This window comes from Solea solea, chromosome 13, assembly GCF_958295425.1.
Source record: "Solea solea chromosome 13, fSolSol10.1, whole genome shotgun sequence".
In the NCBI taxonomy this organism is placed as follows: Eukaryota; Metazoa; Chordata; class Actinopteri; order Pleuronectiformes; family Soleidae; genus Solea; species Solea solea.
The window spans coordinates 13697715-13714865 of record NC_081146.1 but is presented as its reverse complement, the minus strand read 5'-3'; the positions used below and the strand labels follow the sequence as shown (position 1 = coordinate 13714865).

At 41.1% G+C, this 17151-nt stretch overlaps 1 protein-coding gene and 1 long non-coding RNA gene across 4 annotated transcripts in view; both read left to right on the top strand.

Annotated features, from left to right (window-relative positions):
* The first annotated feature begins 4952 nt into the window (after nt 1-4952).
* On the top strand, nt 4953-9520 carry sox4b (SRY-box transcription factor 4b). The gene has a single exon (XM_058648082.1). It carries the CDS (start codon nt 5567-5569, stop codon nt 6836-6838), a length of 1272 nt encoding a protein of 423 aa, XP_058504065.1. The 5' UTR covers nt 4953-5566; the 3' UTR covers nt 6839-9520.
* Nucleotides 9521-14678: 5158 nt separating this feature from the next.
* The window catches only part of LOC131471810 (uncharacterized), a 96191-nt gene continuing 93718 nt past the window's right edge, over nt 14679-17151 (top strand). For all 3 annotated transcript variants that reach the window (XR_009242028.1, XR_009242030.1, XR_009242029.1), the window contains exon 1: nt 14679-15043. This is a non-coding gene — a long non-coding RNA (uncharacterized LOC131471810). The remainder of the gene's footprint in view (nt 15044-17151) is intronic.

Genomic DNA, 17151 nt, shown 5'->3' with positions numbered 1-17151 from the left:
TCATTAACAGCTATAAGGTAGGGTCATACTTTGCAGCTGCTCATTCTGGATAAGATAAGACTTTGACTGCTGAGATTATGTGTGTTTGTGTGTGTGTGCGCGCATCTTTGTCTGTATCTGTACCTGAAAACACCTGTTCAAACAAAGCTTTAGAAATAAGACTGAATAAATACATTTCATATATACAGTAACTGGCCATCTGCCTGTTGTAGGGTTGTAAAAGACTGACTATGGTGAACACAGACTTCGATGACAATAAAGATATAATAACTTAGTTTGCACTGAAGTATCACCTGTTGTGGGCCCTTTTGTCATATGTTTCAATCCCTTGCGTGTCTGCTTATTGTGAGCAAAGGGCAGCAGTGGGGGTAATCCAATGGTTTTGCACAGTTTGCTATCACAGAGCCCCTGATGAGTTTTTGATTTCATTCTTTTTGTCCACAACCCTTCAAAAATCACCTTTTGTTTTGCTGTCTTCAAACTCCATTTTGCATAGAAGCCGTTCTACGATTAAAGACATTTGATTCTCGCTAGGATATTATGTAGGATACCACAGTTCCTTCTCAGCCTGCCGATCAGATCCCTCTGATATATATATGTATATGTATATGTATATGTGTATATATATATATATATATATATATATATATATATGTATTATGACTAACTAACTGACTGACTAACAACACCACTCTGTATCTGGAATGCCAAATTGAGTTGATGTTTCTTAAGGCTGTCAATTATACTGCTGCACAGTTTCTCATCTTATTATCATAAACAGCGGAGTATCTTTTATTCGTAATATTATTTCTTTGTTTTTCATTTAGGTCCAGATAGGCATCTGTCTCTGGCGTCATCTTTTAAACGTTGACTTTTTTTTAGTTCAAGATCTTTTGTAACGCTCAATTATCATCCAAACTTTTAGCTGGCTAAACTCTAAGCAGGTTTTGTGACAGCCGGTCAATATACAGCTCCATAAATATTTAATATGGGAAGATTTTAAGTTTTCATGAACCTGACTAGATGCACTCTGAGTGGGTGGCTGACCATATGGTGTCAGTGTTCTGAATAACAGATGACCTCAGATCAGATTTATCTTGAGAGGGAGATGGGGAGAGAAAAGAAGAAAAAAAAGATGGGGGGGGGGTGCTTTGGCAACACTGTTCATCTCGCATTCATGCCAATAAAAGAAACTGAGCTAAACTGAACAGAGAGTGAGCGAGAGCTTCATGCGAGACAGATAGGGAGAGGCAGAGAGCAGAGATGGGGGGGGGGGGGATTAGAGATAAATGTGAGAAGTAACAAGACTTCCTTGTAACACTGCAGCCTACTAAATATAAATATAAAAAAGTTTTTACCAAAAATAAAACTCACATACTAACTCTGTCACAACGTGTGACAGCACATGTTGCAAAACAACACGTCAAATATGCATCATTTCTTTTAGATTGAAGGTTTGACAGTTTGTTGTCAAACTTCCTCGTTAAATTGCTAATTTGTTTGGAGCTAACTTTGTTTGTATATAATTTGGTAAGGTGGTCAACTTTTCTGATCGTAATTAAGCCCGAGGAGAAAAAGTAGTTTGTGAACTTAAGCACATGGGGGGAGGAGAAATGGTGGAGGGAGAGAGACAGAGAGAGAGGGAGGGCGTGAAAGAAAGAGAGTGTGGACATACAAAGAAAGGGAGGGGGAGGGGTGTGAACCCAAAAGAACACCTGTTGAGATTAGGGTTGGCACGCGACCCACTCCAACTCGCGTGGCAGCTGCACCTCACTGGAACAATGGCAGTAAAAGAGGGAGACAGAGAAAGCGAGAGGAAAGTTTGAATGCACTACTTATCCTTTCAGGTCATGTGTGAGAGAGTGTGTGTGCCTGTGTGTGTGTGTGTGTGTGTGTGTGTGGCATACTAATATGAGAGAGGGACAGGGAGGGGGAGACCAAGAGAGACAAGTGTGGGCAGCCATGAAAAAAGATGTGTGTTCAAGTGAACTCTGAAGTTTAAACTGGGTGAAAGGTCTTATTTATCTTCTATAGTTCTATAGAATAGAATAGAATAGCCCTGCTCATGGTACTGAAGACGGTGTTATCTTAAAAAGTTTGCCAGCTGTCACTCCAGGTGCACAAAGATTCTCGGAAGACGTAACCTACAACACCTGCTAATTTGCTAAAAGTGACACAGCAGGGATTTGATGTGTGTTTGCGGCCATTATGCCAATCTTAATTCATGTTGATGTTGCCAACTTTTGCTTTACATCTGCAACTGAACCATTTTCCTACATTAGTGTGATTTAACATAACTCTTTCCTGAAGTATATATGTCCTCCTTCAAGCCATATAGCAGAACCCGCATGCTTTGACACTTTCCTTATTAAAAAGGCATTGAGGAGCTGTGTGAGTTTATGAGTTAACATTCTTATTTCCGTTGCGGTTCTGCTCCATGAACACACAAATTGGAGCCCAATTACCCCGTGCTTTACTTGGATGCACTGCAGATATGAGGCCATATTGAATATAATTGCACCCAGTGAATTGCATCCAGTAATGTTGGTGACTGTACTTTCATACTAATTTCCCAGTGGTGATCCAAGTCACCTCTGACTCTCCCTTCAGTTAGATACAGAGCATCTGACCATCTCTCTCCCTCTTTTCTCTCACATTTCCATTTCAGTTCATATTTTAATGGCATTTTCATGTGCAAAACCGTGTTCTGTTGGAGGCTGAAATCATTACAGAGGTGAGTGATTTCAGACTGAGCTGAATCTTCAGTTCTGAAGTGATTTATTCTTCCTCCGTTTCACTGCCTTCTCTACCTTACCCCAGCTGCGGCATTCATATTTACTCTAACACACACACACAGATGTGTGCGCTTCATTCATAGTGAGGACCCTCATAGACATAATACAATCCCTAGCCCCTTACCATAACCTTAACCATCACAACTAAGTGCCTAACCCTAACCTTTACCTAAATCTAATTCTAACCTCAACCCTAGAACCAGGTCTTAACCCCCAAAAAGCCACGTAATGATGAGGACCAGTGGAAATGTCCTCTCTTTTCCAAAATGTCCACACTCCGTATGGTGCATATGGTTTTTGGTCCTCACAAAGCCACACATACAAGAACACACACACACACACAAAGGGGTATCTTTTTAAGGACATGCATTGGCGTCCATTCATTTGGACAGCCTTTAACTTTAACCATAACCAGTTAATACATAAAATATTGGCCCTAAACTTAACATTTCCTGGATCAATCAGGTTCTACCCCATTAACACCGGGTTTTGGGTCTCCATGGGGACTATTGGTCCTGACAAGGTCGGGGTTTATGTGAGAAAATGTCCTAAATAGATTACAAAAACAAGTACACACACACACACATATCTTTTTCAGGACATACATAGAAGTCCATTCATTTGGACAGCCTTTAACTTTTACCATAACCAGTTAATACCTAACCCTAACTTAAACAATTAAAAGCTTGGCCCTATCCTTAACCTCGGGAATCAGGTTCTACCTCATTAGGACCAGGTTTTGGGTTTTATATGAGAAAAGGTCCTAAATAGGTAATGAAAACAAGTACATACATACATATGGGAACTTGATTTAAGGAAGACATAAGGAAGACAAGTCCCCATAATGTGACTGCGTAAACAAATTTAGGTCCCCACAACATAAGAAATACCAGGTACACACACACACACACACACACATCCGCATCCCTTGCATGGCTCCCTGTCTTACAGAGACATTATGTAATTCACCCCTGGTAACTACTCTGGATGCTCGCTCTGATCTGTGTTACCCTTCCTAAATTCTCTGTATCACAGCCGAGCTGAGTCCTATCCGGCTCAGCGACGCCATCTAGCGACACTCCAATCACTGCAGGCTTCACATGCTGTTTCCACTTCTGTCACATCCCCCCCTCAGTTTTTCTTTTTTTTGTAACTCGTAAAAACGAAGTGTCAGATGTTATTTTTACAAAGGCCAGTTTTGTTTTGTTTTGCTCCAAAAAAGTAATAGTAACAAATTAGAAACCTGTATTTGGTTAAATTGAGGGGGGTGCAACTTTAAAAAAAAAAAAGATTATATTAGTGTTTTAAAAATTATCATAAAACTAGACAAAAAAAATATATCTAATTATATGGTCAATTGGGTGCACTCTGTTGTTGTTACCTTGTCGGAGGTGAGAGGACACGCTTCCCTCTTTCCTCAGTCTGGTGTGAGGGAGAAGGGTGCGCTCGATGTGTGTATGTGACAAAGACCGCCCAACCCCGCCTGTGTCTGTGTGTGTGTGTGTGTGAGAGAGAGAGAGATGAGGTGAGTTTATGCAGCCTTTTCTCACACCATCATCCCAACGATCATGATGTGTTCAAGGGACGTCTCTCTGTTCGTGACTCGCTCAACTATTGAACATGCTCTGAAATATAAACGTACGTGTATATGTGTATATATATAGATATATACACACACATATATATTCGTATATACATGTATATGTATATATGTACATATATATTTATATACATAGATATTGTAGTAAAAGGCAGACAAGAAATCACAGTGTAACATTGTTTATACATTTAGTATTAACAAGGTAAGGCAGTGCTACAAACTCTGTTAAAGTTTCTATATGGTAAAGTATACTTGGGTTCCCATATAGCTACTATATGTTAATAGTGTACACATGGGCTGGTGGTGCCAGAGGAAAAAAAAAGGGGGGGGGGGGGGTCCCATAACATAAGCCAGTGTCTCTTTAAAAAAAATTGAAGTTTCTTGTTGTATTCTGGAATGAGGTCAGACACGAGGCTCCTCATTGCACGCGCTGATTATTATTAGATTCCATTTTGGGCCAATCAGAACTACAGGGGGCGTGTGTTTGGCGCAGAGGCAGGGTAGCGACAGCGTCCCATTGGTTGATTTTTATCGCCGTTGTATCTCGGGAAGGGATAAATGCTAGCGAGGGGGGCCGAGTCTGGAGGGCTGCTTAAAACTCGACTGCAGGTTTTCAGATGGAGGGCAGACAGTAGAACTCGCTCTAGTTTTTCCCTTTTTTTGCTCGTCCTCCCCAGCATGCATGGCTTTTCTTTCTAGCAGAGGGGACAGAGTTGAAGCAGAGAAAAGCACTTACTTTACACACTGTACTTGGAGCCATTTGTAAGAGTGAGCGCACAGCGTGCCGCTCAGTCTGCACTCTGCAGCCAACACAGACTGTGTTCAGTCACCACACGGCTGAAGTGATTTTATAACCCAGACGGGAAGAGACTGATAACGGGGTTACACAGAGAAGAGTGGCCCGCACCTACAGAACCTGGAAATAAACTTTTTTTTATTACACATCCAGCCTTTTAAAGGCTACTCTGGACTGTTCGAGTGTACAGCACATCTCAGGAGTGAATTATTTCTGCGCCTTTTTTCATTCTCTCAGCTCAAACTGTGAAGAGAGAGAGCGAGAGAGAGGGACAAAATAGCTGAGTTTGCTTTAAAGTGAACCCGACGACCACGGGGAGAGAGAGGGAGAGAAGGAACAAGTTCACCCGCTCTCCCTCTGTGTAACTGGGCTGCGATGGTGCAGAAAATGAGCCACACAGAGAGCACCGCTGAGGCGCTGCACTTTTTCGCCGGGGACTCGAGCTCCGACTCCGGGGCGTGCATGGATCTGGACGCCGCCGCGTCTCCCCTCTCACCGGGCTCCACAGCCTCGTCCACCGGCGGGGACAAGCTGGGAGAAAACCCGGCGTGGTGTAAAACTCCGAGCGGCCACATCAAGAGACCCATGAACGCGTTTATGGTGTGGTCTCAAATCGAGAGGAGAAAGATCATGGAGCAGTCTCCAGACATGCACAACGCCGAGATCTCCAAGCGGCTGGGGAAGCGGTGGAAGCTGCTCAGAGACAGCGACAAGATCCCCTTCATCAGAGAGGCGGAGCGGCTCAGGCTCAAGCACATGGCGGACTATCCCGACTACAAGTACCGGCCAAGGAAGAAGGTGAAATCGAGCGCCTCTAAGCCGGGAAGCAACGGAGACAAGGGGGAGAAACTCAGCAGTAGCTCTAGCAACACCAGCACTAAAACATCCTCATCTTCAAGAAAGAATGGATCAAAATCACCCAGCAGCAGCAGCAGCAGCAAAACCCACAAATCACTTTTCGGGAGCAGCAGCAGCAGCAGTAGCACCAAAGCATCACCGTTTGCCTCTGAACAGCAGTCAGAGCACCACCACAACTCACTCTACAAGTCCAAATCTGTCTCCTCAGCCAAGCACATACCGGATGCCAAGAAGCCTAAGCGGGTGTATGTGTTCGGCAGCAGCGCGGCCAGCCTGAGCGTCAGCCCCCCGTCCTCCGTGGTGGTCCCCGCCAGTCCCACGCTCAGCAGCTCGGCGGAGTCCAGCGACCCGCTCAGCCTGTATGAGGACGCGGGCAGCGGCAGGGAGGAGGCGACAGACTCCCATGGCAGCAGCAGCAGCAGCAGCGGCCTGGGCGGTTCTTCGGAGCGCCGCGGCGGGCACACATACAACAGTCGGCGGGCTTCCTCACCGACTCCCTCCGGTTCTCACTCTTCCTGCGCCTCGTCCCACTCCTCCTCTTCTTCTTCCTCGGAGGATGAAGAGTTTGAAGACGACTTGCTCGACATCAACCCGAGCCCCAGCTTCGACAGCATGTCGCTGGGGAGCTTCGGCTCCTCGGTGCTGGACAGGGACTTGGATTTAAACTTTGAGTCTGGCTCCGGGGGCTCCCACTTCGAGTTCCCCGACTACTGCACGCCCGAAGTCAGCGAGATGATCTCCGGTGACTGGCTGGAGTCTACCATCTCTAACCTGGTGTTCACTTATTGAGTCAGACCTCATCGTGTCCTGTAAGCAAAAAATAAATACAAAAGATATGACCACAAACAGAAACACGGAGCCAGGTAACGTGGGTGTAATAGTTAAGTGTGTTAACTACACCAGACTAGTAAAAACCCCACTCAAACCAGCCACCGTCCCTTGTCAAGGCGCTACAAGTCCTGGGAAAGTTTAACTTTAATGTGAACAACGTGCTTTTGCGTGGACCGTGGGACTTCTGAGTACACGCGTCAAAGTGGAGGGACAGCAAAACAAGACTCACTCACTCACACACAACACACACACATAGAGCGAGAGAGAGAGGCTTTCCCCCCCGTCTGTGAGACGCTCTGTTCCGGACTGTTTATGACGAACTGAACTTTAACTGTGATTGATTTGCACGTAACGCGGTCCGCCGTTCACTTAATAATCAATGTTGTTTTAAAGGGACATTTCAAAAAAAAGTTTCTAACCAATCGCCAAGTGAACTTCACCACTAAAAAGGTACCGAAACAGGACTTTCGTGCAACAATTTCTTTTGTGATGTGTCAACAAAAGGACATTTTTTTTAGATGAAACCGAGGTGGGTTGATGTTTTCCTTCAAAGTCTGATATTTTCTCAAAAGCAAAAAACGTGTAAAGCATGATAGCCTACTTTGTTCCTATCTTGTGCTGAGATTTTCCGTAAGACTGTCGAGCTTTTTTTTATTCTAAAAAAAACAAACTAGTATTAGGGTTATTTAAGTGGATAGGTGGCGCTCGCTTCAGATCTTCTCTTTTTTTGGGGGAAGAGGACATTGAAATAATCACCAGCTGTTGTAATTTTTCAAACTTCAGGACTCAAACGCAACTTCAAATCTGTGCTGAACTTTATAAACGAGTTCTTTATGATTCAGGACCAAATTTCTTTGATGTTGATTTCAGATGATTTTACAGAGAAATCCTCACTGATTTTTTTTGTCATCCTCTGAGCTTTGTTTTGTACATGTATTCAGATGCCATTTTATATGGGATGTTGTATTTATATAATGGGCCAAGTGTTTTTGACTTGATCATTTTTTTATTTCTTGTATACATGATCTAATCTTGTTTTGTTTTGTTTTTTTCTTACACAGTTGTCTGTATGTCTGTCACATTTCCTTCTCAGGCGAAGGGCTAGAGTTTTAAAAACACAAGTTTTGATTTCTTTTTTATATTTAAATGTACACACTTTTGGACACTTAAAAAAAGAGAGGAAACAGTTTGATTATTTTCTCAGTGTATTTTTGTACAAATCTATATAGAAAAATGGGGGAGTCAACAATCGGTGTGTGTAGCCTATTAATACAGCTGTATTGGATTTCCTCATTTTTTATACCCCGGCAGGCTGGTTTTCATGCTGCCTTCAAGTTCTCATAACAAGCTTGTACATGTGAATTTCGTTGCCTGTCGTGATGCTTTTGCGAGCACAGCCAGCAAAAAAAAAAAACTTACATCACATTGTTGCCTTTTGTTTGACTTAAAAAAAAAAAAAAGTAAAGGCACCAACCAACTCAAGTGACCTATCACAGCAGATCATTAGAGATCAGGTATGCAATTGGTGTTTTAGGTCAGCAATTTGGCACTCAGTGAGATTGACTTTAACCAGCAAAAGCTGATGGGATGTCCATCCCTGAACGTCCCTGATTAGAATGCGCATGAAACGCAGCTATACAAAACGCTTTTCTGATTTCCAATAGCACTTGAAGGCAGCACCAGTCTTTGTCTCAGCCTACTTTCTACGTTTACAGTGCTGTTCTGCAGGATCCTTAAAGACACAGGAACACGTTATTTCTGGAGGCTATTCCTGTGGACCCTGTGGGTTTAACAGGTCACTTATCTTGAGCAGCCACTTGTTCATTCTTTTCTTTTCTTTTCATTTCCTGCGAGATATCTTGCCTATGACAACAGATGAGGAGATTGTAGCTTTACATTTGACTTATTTCTTGATGTTTTCATTAACTGATGTCAAATTTTGCCAATCAACCACTGGATTGAACAGGCTATCAATATAGCAAGCAAACAAGGATGATAACATCAAGCATATTCAAATTTCTGACTTGAGTTCCGCAAACACCTACTTGTACTGCGTTTCTCATTGTATTTGAATATATATAATCTTTTCTACTTGTCAGCTAACATTAGCTAATAATTGTTTTAGTATCTTTATGGCATGGTGAATAGCATTTGTATTTCAGATTCAGGTTATTAGCTGTTGTGTTTTTCAGAAAAAAAAATGAAAAATAGGGAAAAAAGTATGAAACGTGAACTCGATCTTTGTATATTTGACTGTATCATAAAGCAAAAAGATTGTGTGTTTATGTATGTTGTTGCTCTTGAGGACAGGCACTGTCTAGAACTGCTATCTTTTACACATCCTTACTTACATTTAAGGTGGTCAGTTCAGGACTCTTTTTTTATATATATATAAAAGCATTTTTAAATATATTAACTTTATTTTTCATCCATCCTGTGCAATATGCTGTGTAGAATTATCATTTATTGTCTCTAATCATGCCATAAACAAAGGACCCGCCCTTTTTTTGAGACTCAGAGAAAGGGGGGGTGACTCATGCCAGCTAAATTGTGTCCATTCACTGCCTGTCAGATTGTTGATATAAACTTGTGTACAGAACTTTTTCAAGGAAGGATAATAAATATCAGCTGGAACTGAAACTCTATGTTTTCAATCACTCTTTGACTCTCAGCAACAAAAAGGGATGTTTGTGTTGATGATAATCATGCAAGTTATCAATTGAAATTATTTGGATAAATCTACACAATTAGAGCAAAATAAAAAGGGAATCCATACAAATAATCACTTTCTGTGGAGGGAATTAAAATGTGGTCTGAAAGTATCGTCTTCTATAGTTACAAACAAATAATTAAAAAACATTTTCCAGACATTTCCATACTTCACACACACACAATGTTATGTTAATCAACAAAGAGTAAGAAGACCCACCAGGCTTTTAAAAAGCAAAGCTATGTCTCCAAAAAGCACAATTTGACCCAGTTGTAGTACAAAGGGCAGAGCTGACTATGTAAGAGGGAATCTTACATCACCACTGTGGTGCTAATAAATTGATGCATTTATGCACAGTATACACTCTATAAGATTTGAGAGATTCAATAAGATGGTTTCAACACAAAATGTACCGTACCCTGATGATTAAATTGCCTTATGACGTAACCTATAGCTCAGAAACATCCTAGACCTCAGAGCCAGAGCAGTCTGATTATTTAGTCTGAGTTGCTCCATGTATCTCATCAGGAGTGACACTGGTTGCAGTCCCACCAACATCCAAGCACACTAACGTCAGGTAGTGTGCTCAAAAATACCAACACATGATACATTCTCAGCATTTGAATCTGTAAAAGTATGAACCATAATACCAATTAACAATAAGGCTCTCAGTTATATCCACTTTTATGAAAGATGTGTACTGCATCTACTGTACATCCCATGTAATCACCCGGATAATCCATACTCATTAAACCCATGGACTATTATTCAAACACATTTAATCCCAGGTGTATATAGTCATACCGATGATTCCTACTTGTGATCAGATCACTCAGGATGGATGCTAATACCAGGTCTGAACCACCGTCATCAGGTCAGCAGTTACATAACTGTTACATCAGATGAGGATGATTTTTTTTTTCTTACATGTTCATACATTAATAACCTCTTCACTCACCCTATGAAGTCATGATGGTGAACAGTTTTACCACCAAACCATAATTTAGGCATGTTTTTACATTTTTGATACATGTTTTTTTTTATTCTCACTGCATTATTTAATTGTTCATTTTGGGACAAATAATAAACTTGACTTGACATACAACATACCAGGACCGTTGCACTACTATTGTGTTTTTTTATGTACTAATTATGTTGTCTACATAGGTTTAGGGAGTTGCCTTAAATTAATTCCTGCTGCAGAATCTAATGTTACCTCCCTTAACATCACTAATACAAGATGTGCATATGAGTGTAGTGCGAGTGATGCTATATTTAAACCAATGCTCTATTCTATTCAATTCTATTCTATCTAAAATATGATGCCATATGCGACTGTCTGGTGTTCAGACAGTCACCGTTTCCCCTCCCCCTCTCCCAGACAGACCCTTATTGTGGGGGAAGGGCTGGTTTAGCAGCAGTCAGCCAAGGGCTCTCCAGAATAGCTGTCAAGCATGTCTTTCTGTCTATATGTGCATGTCTCTATGTGTGTATTTGTCTTTTTTTTTTTTTTTTTTTTTTTTTACCTCTTCAGAACCCCTTTTCCCTATGGAGACCAAAACCTGGTCCTGATGAGGCAGAACGTAATTACTGAGGAACTGGTTAAGTTTAGGGCTAAGGTTTTAATTGTGGTTAGGGATAGACATTAACTGTTATGGCTATGGTTAGGCTGGTTAACAAATGGAAGACAATGGAGAATCCTTTAAGGGAAAGCTCACACAAACCAGTGTGTGTGTGTAGGAGTATCAAGACACCTGATATTTAAATAAAATAAAGTCAGGTGTGTGTTACATACAATGGTCTCTGCAGGAATAAGTCTTGGTGTAATGGATTTCAATGTGGAGATAAAACCAATTGAATGGCACCAAACCAACAACAAACATAATGTGTGTGTGTGTTATAGTTTATGGCCGCCAATTTGTTCTTTGTTATGTTTGCATGTCTAAAGGAAATCATATTCACTTGTGTTCTTTGAACGTGCGGCAGTGCATTAACCTATAAACTGTTTTATGAAGCCGTTTTATGGTAACTAAGCCCTCGCAGCATCACACATAAAATGCATATATACATTTTATCACAGCATCATTGACTGCGTGTGATATGAACACAGTCGGGTGGCTTGTGTGCATATCATAGCACCTATTTCCCAAGATTCATTTTAAACTTCACAGTGATTAATATATGCCACACAAGGAGGTAATATCACATGGTATCATTTTATATATAAGAATTTCCTAACAGCACCTGTACTTTATCTCTCTGTGTGATTGTGTTAAGCTCCTCTGAGCTGTATGTAGCCTGTTCAGTGTGCAGCCTCATGCATTGCTCAGCTGACTCCTCAGCTGGAGACACACAGGCAGTGGCCAGCAGTGGAGAGTGGAGCAGAACAGACTGACTGCTGGAGTCAGTGGCCCAGTAAAACCACAGCAGGGGTGTATGAGAGCTCTGCTGGAGGGGGGCGAGAGAGGTAAGACTCTCATCTGTGTGTGTGTGTGTGTGCAAGGGGGGATGCAGGGACAATTTCTCCCCTCTTATATATATGTATATAATCCAATTCAATATATCCCTTTGTCCTTACGTCAAATGTTTATCTTGTTTTCCTTTTCCCATGATTTATCTCTATCTGTCCAGACCATGAAAGGACGATGCATTGTCTGTTATCCGCAGGTTTCTAGTTTGTTAGATGCCTACTGTAGCTCTGATTATGTGCCAGGGACTGGGTGAGGTTGGCACTTCCTGTGTGTTTGTGTCTCGTCAACTACCTGGTGGAAGCGCACAACCAATATTTATCTAAATCTCCCAGTATGAAGGTGTGTGTGTCTAATAACTGTCATTGTGTGTTTGTCTATATTTGATATCTGTCTGTTTTACTTAGTCTGGATATAAAGGTACACTTAGATAATGGGGGAAGCATTTTTGTTTTGTTTGTGACAGGTAATATGTGGTGCTTTGTTAAAAAAACAAAACAACCCTAAAACAGCACAGTTTGACCAAAGTTTAAGGATTTTGTCGGGTTTAGGTTTGACTGATGATGAAAACAATCATAATGTACATGTAGATGTAATATAATTAAACTGATATAGATTTAAAGATGTGTTTTGTTTGCAAAAATCAGAACTTCAGGCTTTGTTCAACTTCAAACAATGATTTTCACTTCACAATAGATCACCTTTGAGAAGCAATGCTCCACAATGCCATTGTATATATTTATGATGATATTCTGTGCATTAAAAAAAATAAAAAAATAAATGAGACTCTTAATCTTTTGTCTCCTTTGTTCTTCTACTCCTGCTGCTGTCCAGACATAATGGTCGTCTGCAGACAGTGCATCCAGGAAAGTTTATATCAGCCAATTCATATTATGTGGGGGGGGGGGAGGATAAGAAATGATGTGTTGAGTTTGACAAGTGTCAACTAGTTGTAAAATAGATAGATGGACATCGAGATGTGTATTCGGACAACATCAACTCGGCCCGTCTATATTGTTGTACGCATACTTGTTTGACTTTGAGAGGGCGGGACTCTTTGGAGAGCGAAATGAACTAGGCGCGGCCAAAAGGAGCCCCATCCATCTATCACACGTGTAGACAAAGGGGGACTCCACAACACAAAGCTAGATGTGCCCTCTCAAACTTTTTCCACGACCCGCGGCGACGCGCACATAGCCAACCACCCCCAGGTGAGTTGTCTCCGAACGGGATACTACCTTTGCCTGCGCCCTTGGAGCGAATTTGGAGTGTATTTCCAGTTTGAAGTTGCTGCTGTAGTTGGTGCGTCAGCGCTCAAACTTGAGCACAAAGCAGGAGAGAAAGGGTGAGAGACTTAGAGAAACAGTCAGCGAGGGGAGAGAGAGAGAAAGAGAGAGAGAGAGAGAGAGGAGCGGTCCCCCTTTCCTTTGTCTGACGCGGGGCGCTTTGAGGAGAGAACTTGAGGGGATGCTCAAACACGCATCTTCATAACGCGCATTAATACGCAACATATGAGACTTACAGAACTGATTGAGAGTGAGCTGCAATGGAGGTGAGATGGAGTTTGTTGTACTGCTGCCGTGTTTTTGTCTCTTGGGGATGTTGCGACGCACCAGACAAAGCAAGCTGCCTGTCAGAAGTTTGCGGAGAAAACGACCTTTTTACGCACGCCGGATTAAAAAAAATCAACAACAGGCAATTATTAGTTCATACATAGTTTTAAAGTACTTTCTTTTCATTGTAGTGCAGTTTATTCACAGGGACGTCCGTTGTCCTGCGAAGTTACCAGTGCACTGTGGGTGTTCAGAACAATGCAATCAGGTGTAAAGTCTGTGAGAAAGAAAACACTCACAAAGAATTACAGTTGTTGCACGAATAAGCAGCAATGTCTGGAAACTAAAAGATGCCATGAGAGGAATAGGAATTGTTGTTTTGTTGTGAAAATCATAAAGAGACATCTCGTTAGTTTATTGGAAACAGAGCAACAGGTATAAGTCGCTGCAGCTTCTTTGTTACAGTAAAGGCTCCTTTGTTCTCAGTCCATACAAAGAAAAGTAGAAGGAGCGCAAATCCACAAGGAAATAACTTTTTGTGAACGCTTACAATTATTTGTACATGTTAAAAAAATGTTTTGGTCACATTTGTTTCCTCTTCAAAGTGGTGGTTTTACATTTGAATTCATTTTTAAAATTCAACAAAACCCCGCCGTTATATCCCCCCAGACAGTTATGCGGTTTGTTAGACAGTTTTTTGATTTTTAAACAAACTTAAAACAAAAGCATTTTGGTAAAAAAAAAAAAAAAAACACTTTCTTATCATATGAAGGTGTGTCCTAACAACTTGTTTGAATTTGCTGCATTCCATTGAACAGTGGCCCTGCCCTAAACTTTATTTTTTTTATATTTGTTTAATATAAAAAAACAAAAAAAAACTAAAATAGGTTGTCTTCTTTTAACATTTTAACGAATTTTACATTCACACTGTTGATGTTTCAACTTTTATGCAAATATTTCAATTTAGAGTTTTGTACTTTTTTTTTTTTTTTACCAGTTTTGTTCATTCAAAAAAGTTTTAACTGCACATATTTTTCTTGTTTTCTTTTGGATTTGTCCATAGGTGGATTTGACTTCAGATTTACCAGCAAAGCGGTTTCTCCTGTGGGAGTTTATGGAAGTAAAAAAAGAAAATGTGGAAATCAAATGAAGGATGCATGGAGTTTTCAAGACTGTGAGCAGGATTAAGAGACTGTGCTGTTTTCTTTTGGAGAAGGTGACAAGTCATCCCATGAGGAATTAAACTCCAGCAGCATCAGTGCCAGGAGGGATTCATTTTAGGCACACTTGGAAATCCAAATCTCATGGAGACATTTTGAGGATTATAATGAGAACGTGCGGCTTGTCCCTCTCCTAGACATGTCCCAGGCCAAAGTCACAGCAGAAGCAGAAGCAGGATACTTCATTTCTGATCCTCCTTGACTCAACTTGGGTAGGTTATATCACGTTTTTCTTGGGATGTGGCACTTGTTCAGCCACTTGTTTGTACACACATACTGTACACGCACCACATACGTTCAAGCTGAAGTCAAGAGAAACTTTACAAAAGTTTGTTTGAATGAAATAAAGAGCATCCATTTTGTTAAATTCTCTAAACCTTCAATTTAAGTCAACACAAGCAGACCGGAGAGTAACCTGGATTTCTTTATTCTCATAAACTCTATGCAATGTTGTCTTCTCACACTTGCTGTGTACTTCTGTGTAGTCTGTGCACTTGACCAGCAAATGTGCCAAAAGCGCCTCATAAGCATGCATTGTTAACGTTTGTGGCACTTCCCACTATTCACTGAACATAATGAGTTAATATTGACAATGAAAAGATCACATATTTCTTAATAAGCCAAACTGGTATGTAGACACAGTTATTTTAACTTTCTTTTCAATTAAAGACAACGTTGGATGCATTTTCCTGACTCATCAGAAATCCAACTTTTCATGTTGTAAATATAGTATTTCTGTTCCAGAATTTTCACAAATGCATCATGCGGGCCGAAATTGGACCCTCTGGCGGGCCGATTCTGGCCCTCGGGCCGTATGTTTGACACCCCCGTTGTATGCAAAGATGCAAAGAGAAATTAAGAACATATATTCAAATTCAAAGCATAATTATTAAGCTGAACCATATGATAAAGCAAATTTATCAAGAAGTCAGCGGCCTTCAGTTGCTCAGTTAAAAACAGGAATCCTTACCCTCACCCTCTAAGTTGGCAGATTTTTTTCAGAAGTTTTGTGAATTATGTGATTTAGGGGAAATTAAGAACAAGTCACATTTTCTACTGTATTGCCCTCATGATAATGAATTAAACACACATTTATTTATTTATTTAAAATCCAGAAATGGACACTGGTGCTGACTGGAATGGAGTGGATGTTTGAGTCAACTGTATATAAGTTGGCTACTTATGTGTGTAAAGCCCGGACAACAGTACGGTTTATTTGTTTAATGTTATTTGTAAATAATGGTGCCTTGTAAGCCCATTTTGGCAGGGAATATTCTCTATGCTTGGCACAATATCAACAAGTAATCGATCAATCATATTTACTTTGAGATGCTCTGTGATGTCAGTGCTTAATGGATAGATGGACTACAGTTGTGTGAATTGCCTTCTGAGCTGTGAAACCATTTCTAACTGCTTTGTGACCTTTGTGACTTTAATTCCTCAAACCTCTGTGTGCCCTGAGGAGAGAGGGCAGGTGGGAGTGGGACTTAGAATTAAGATGACTTTAGTATTTTGCCTATTATCATGCTGCCGCTAATTTAGACAAGCCTGCAAAACTTTGCAAGAAAATGTCATCGGAAATGTCAGTGGCCTCTTTCACTTGTGCTCTTTATTCTGTCTGTGAATGTGTGAGAGCGATCGAACGGTAGACTCACTCCTTTCACTCTCCTTGCAGTGATGTCATTGAGAGCCAATGAGCGCATGCAGTAGTAGACTTGTCAGCATCCGAGCTCCGCCTCCAGCCTCTTTGTGCATGGCATCGCACATGGTCCTGCAGCATCACATTTTCGCCATGCGGTACTCTGCTGCAGAGGAAGAGGCAGGAAGACAGAGATGTTGGTCTCGGCTGTGTGATGTGATGTTGATCCACCACGTCTAATCATTGTGTGCAGTGAAGATATACGTGTATATATACAGTATATATTGTCATAAATTATAGAATATAAATGATAAATATCACATGGTCAGTCACCATAACACACATCACACAGTAAGAAAGACAAATAAAGAAAAGTGTGATAGTATCCATGTTAATAAAAAAACATTTAAAAAAAACCTGCACTTCCTGTGGCCCAGTTCACAGCCTGGAAATCACTGGATTTCCAGAGTGGGAGTGGGCAGTGTGACATACAGGTGGAACAGATGTAGGTCAGTGGTAAAAGTGTGGATGCCAAATGAGTCATGTGAGTCATAAGCATGAGTCATAAGCATGCACAGAGGATGCAAGGATGAGAGGAAAAAGAGGAGCTGTTCTTGAAACATAGCCGGAGAGTGTCTTAAGTGTAGCGAATAGCATCCTGACCCACCGCGTGCACACAGA

Excerpts from the sequence above, each read along its gene's own strand:
- sox4b (XM_058648082.1), top strand. The coding sequence starts at position 5,567 with ATGGTGCAGAAAATGAGCCACACAGAGAGCACCGCTGAGGCGCTGCAC.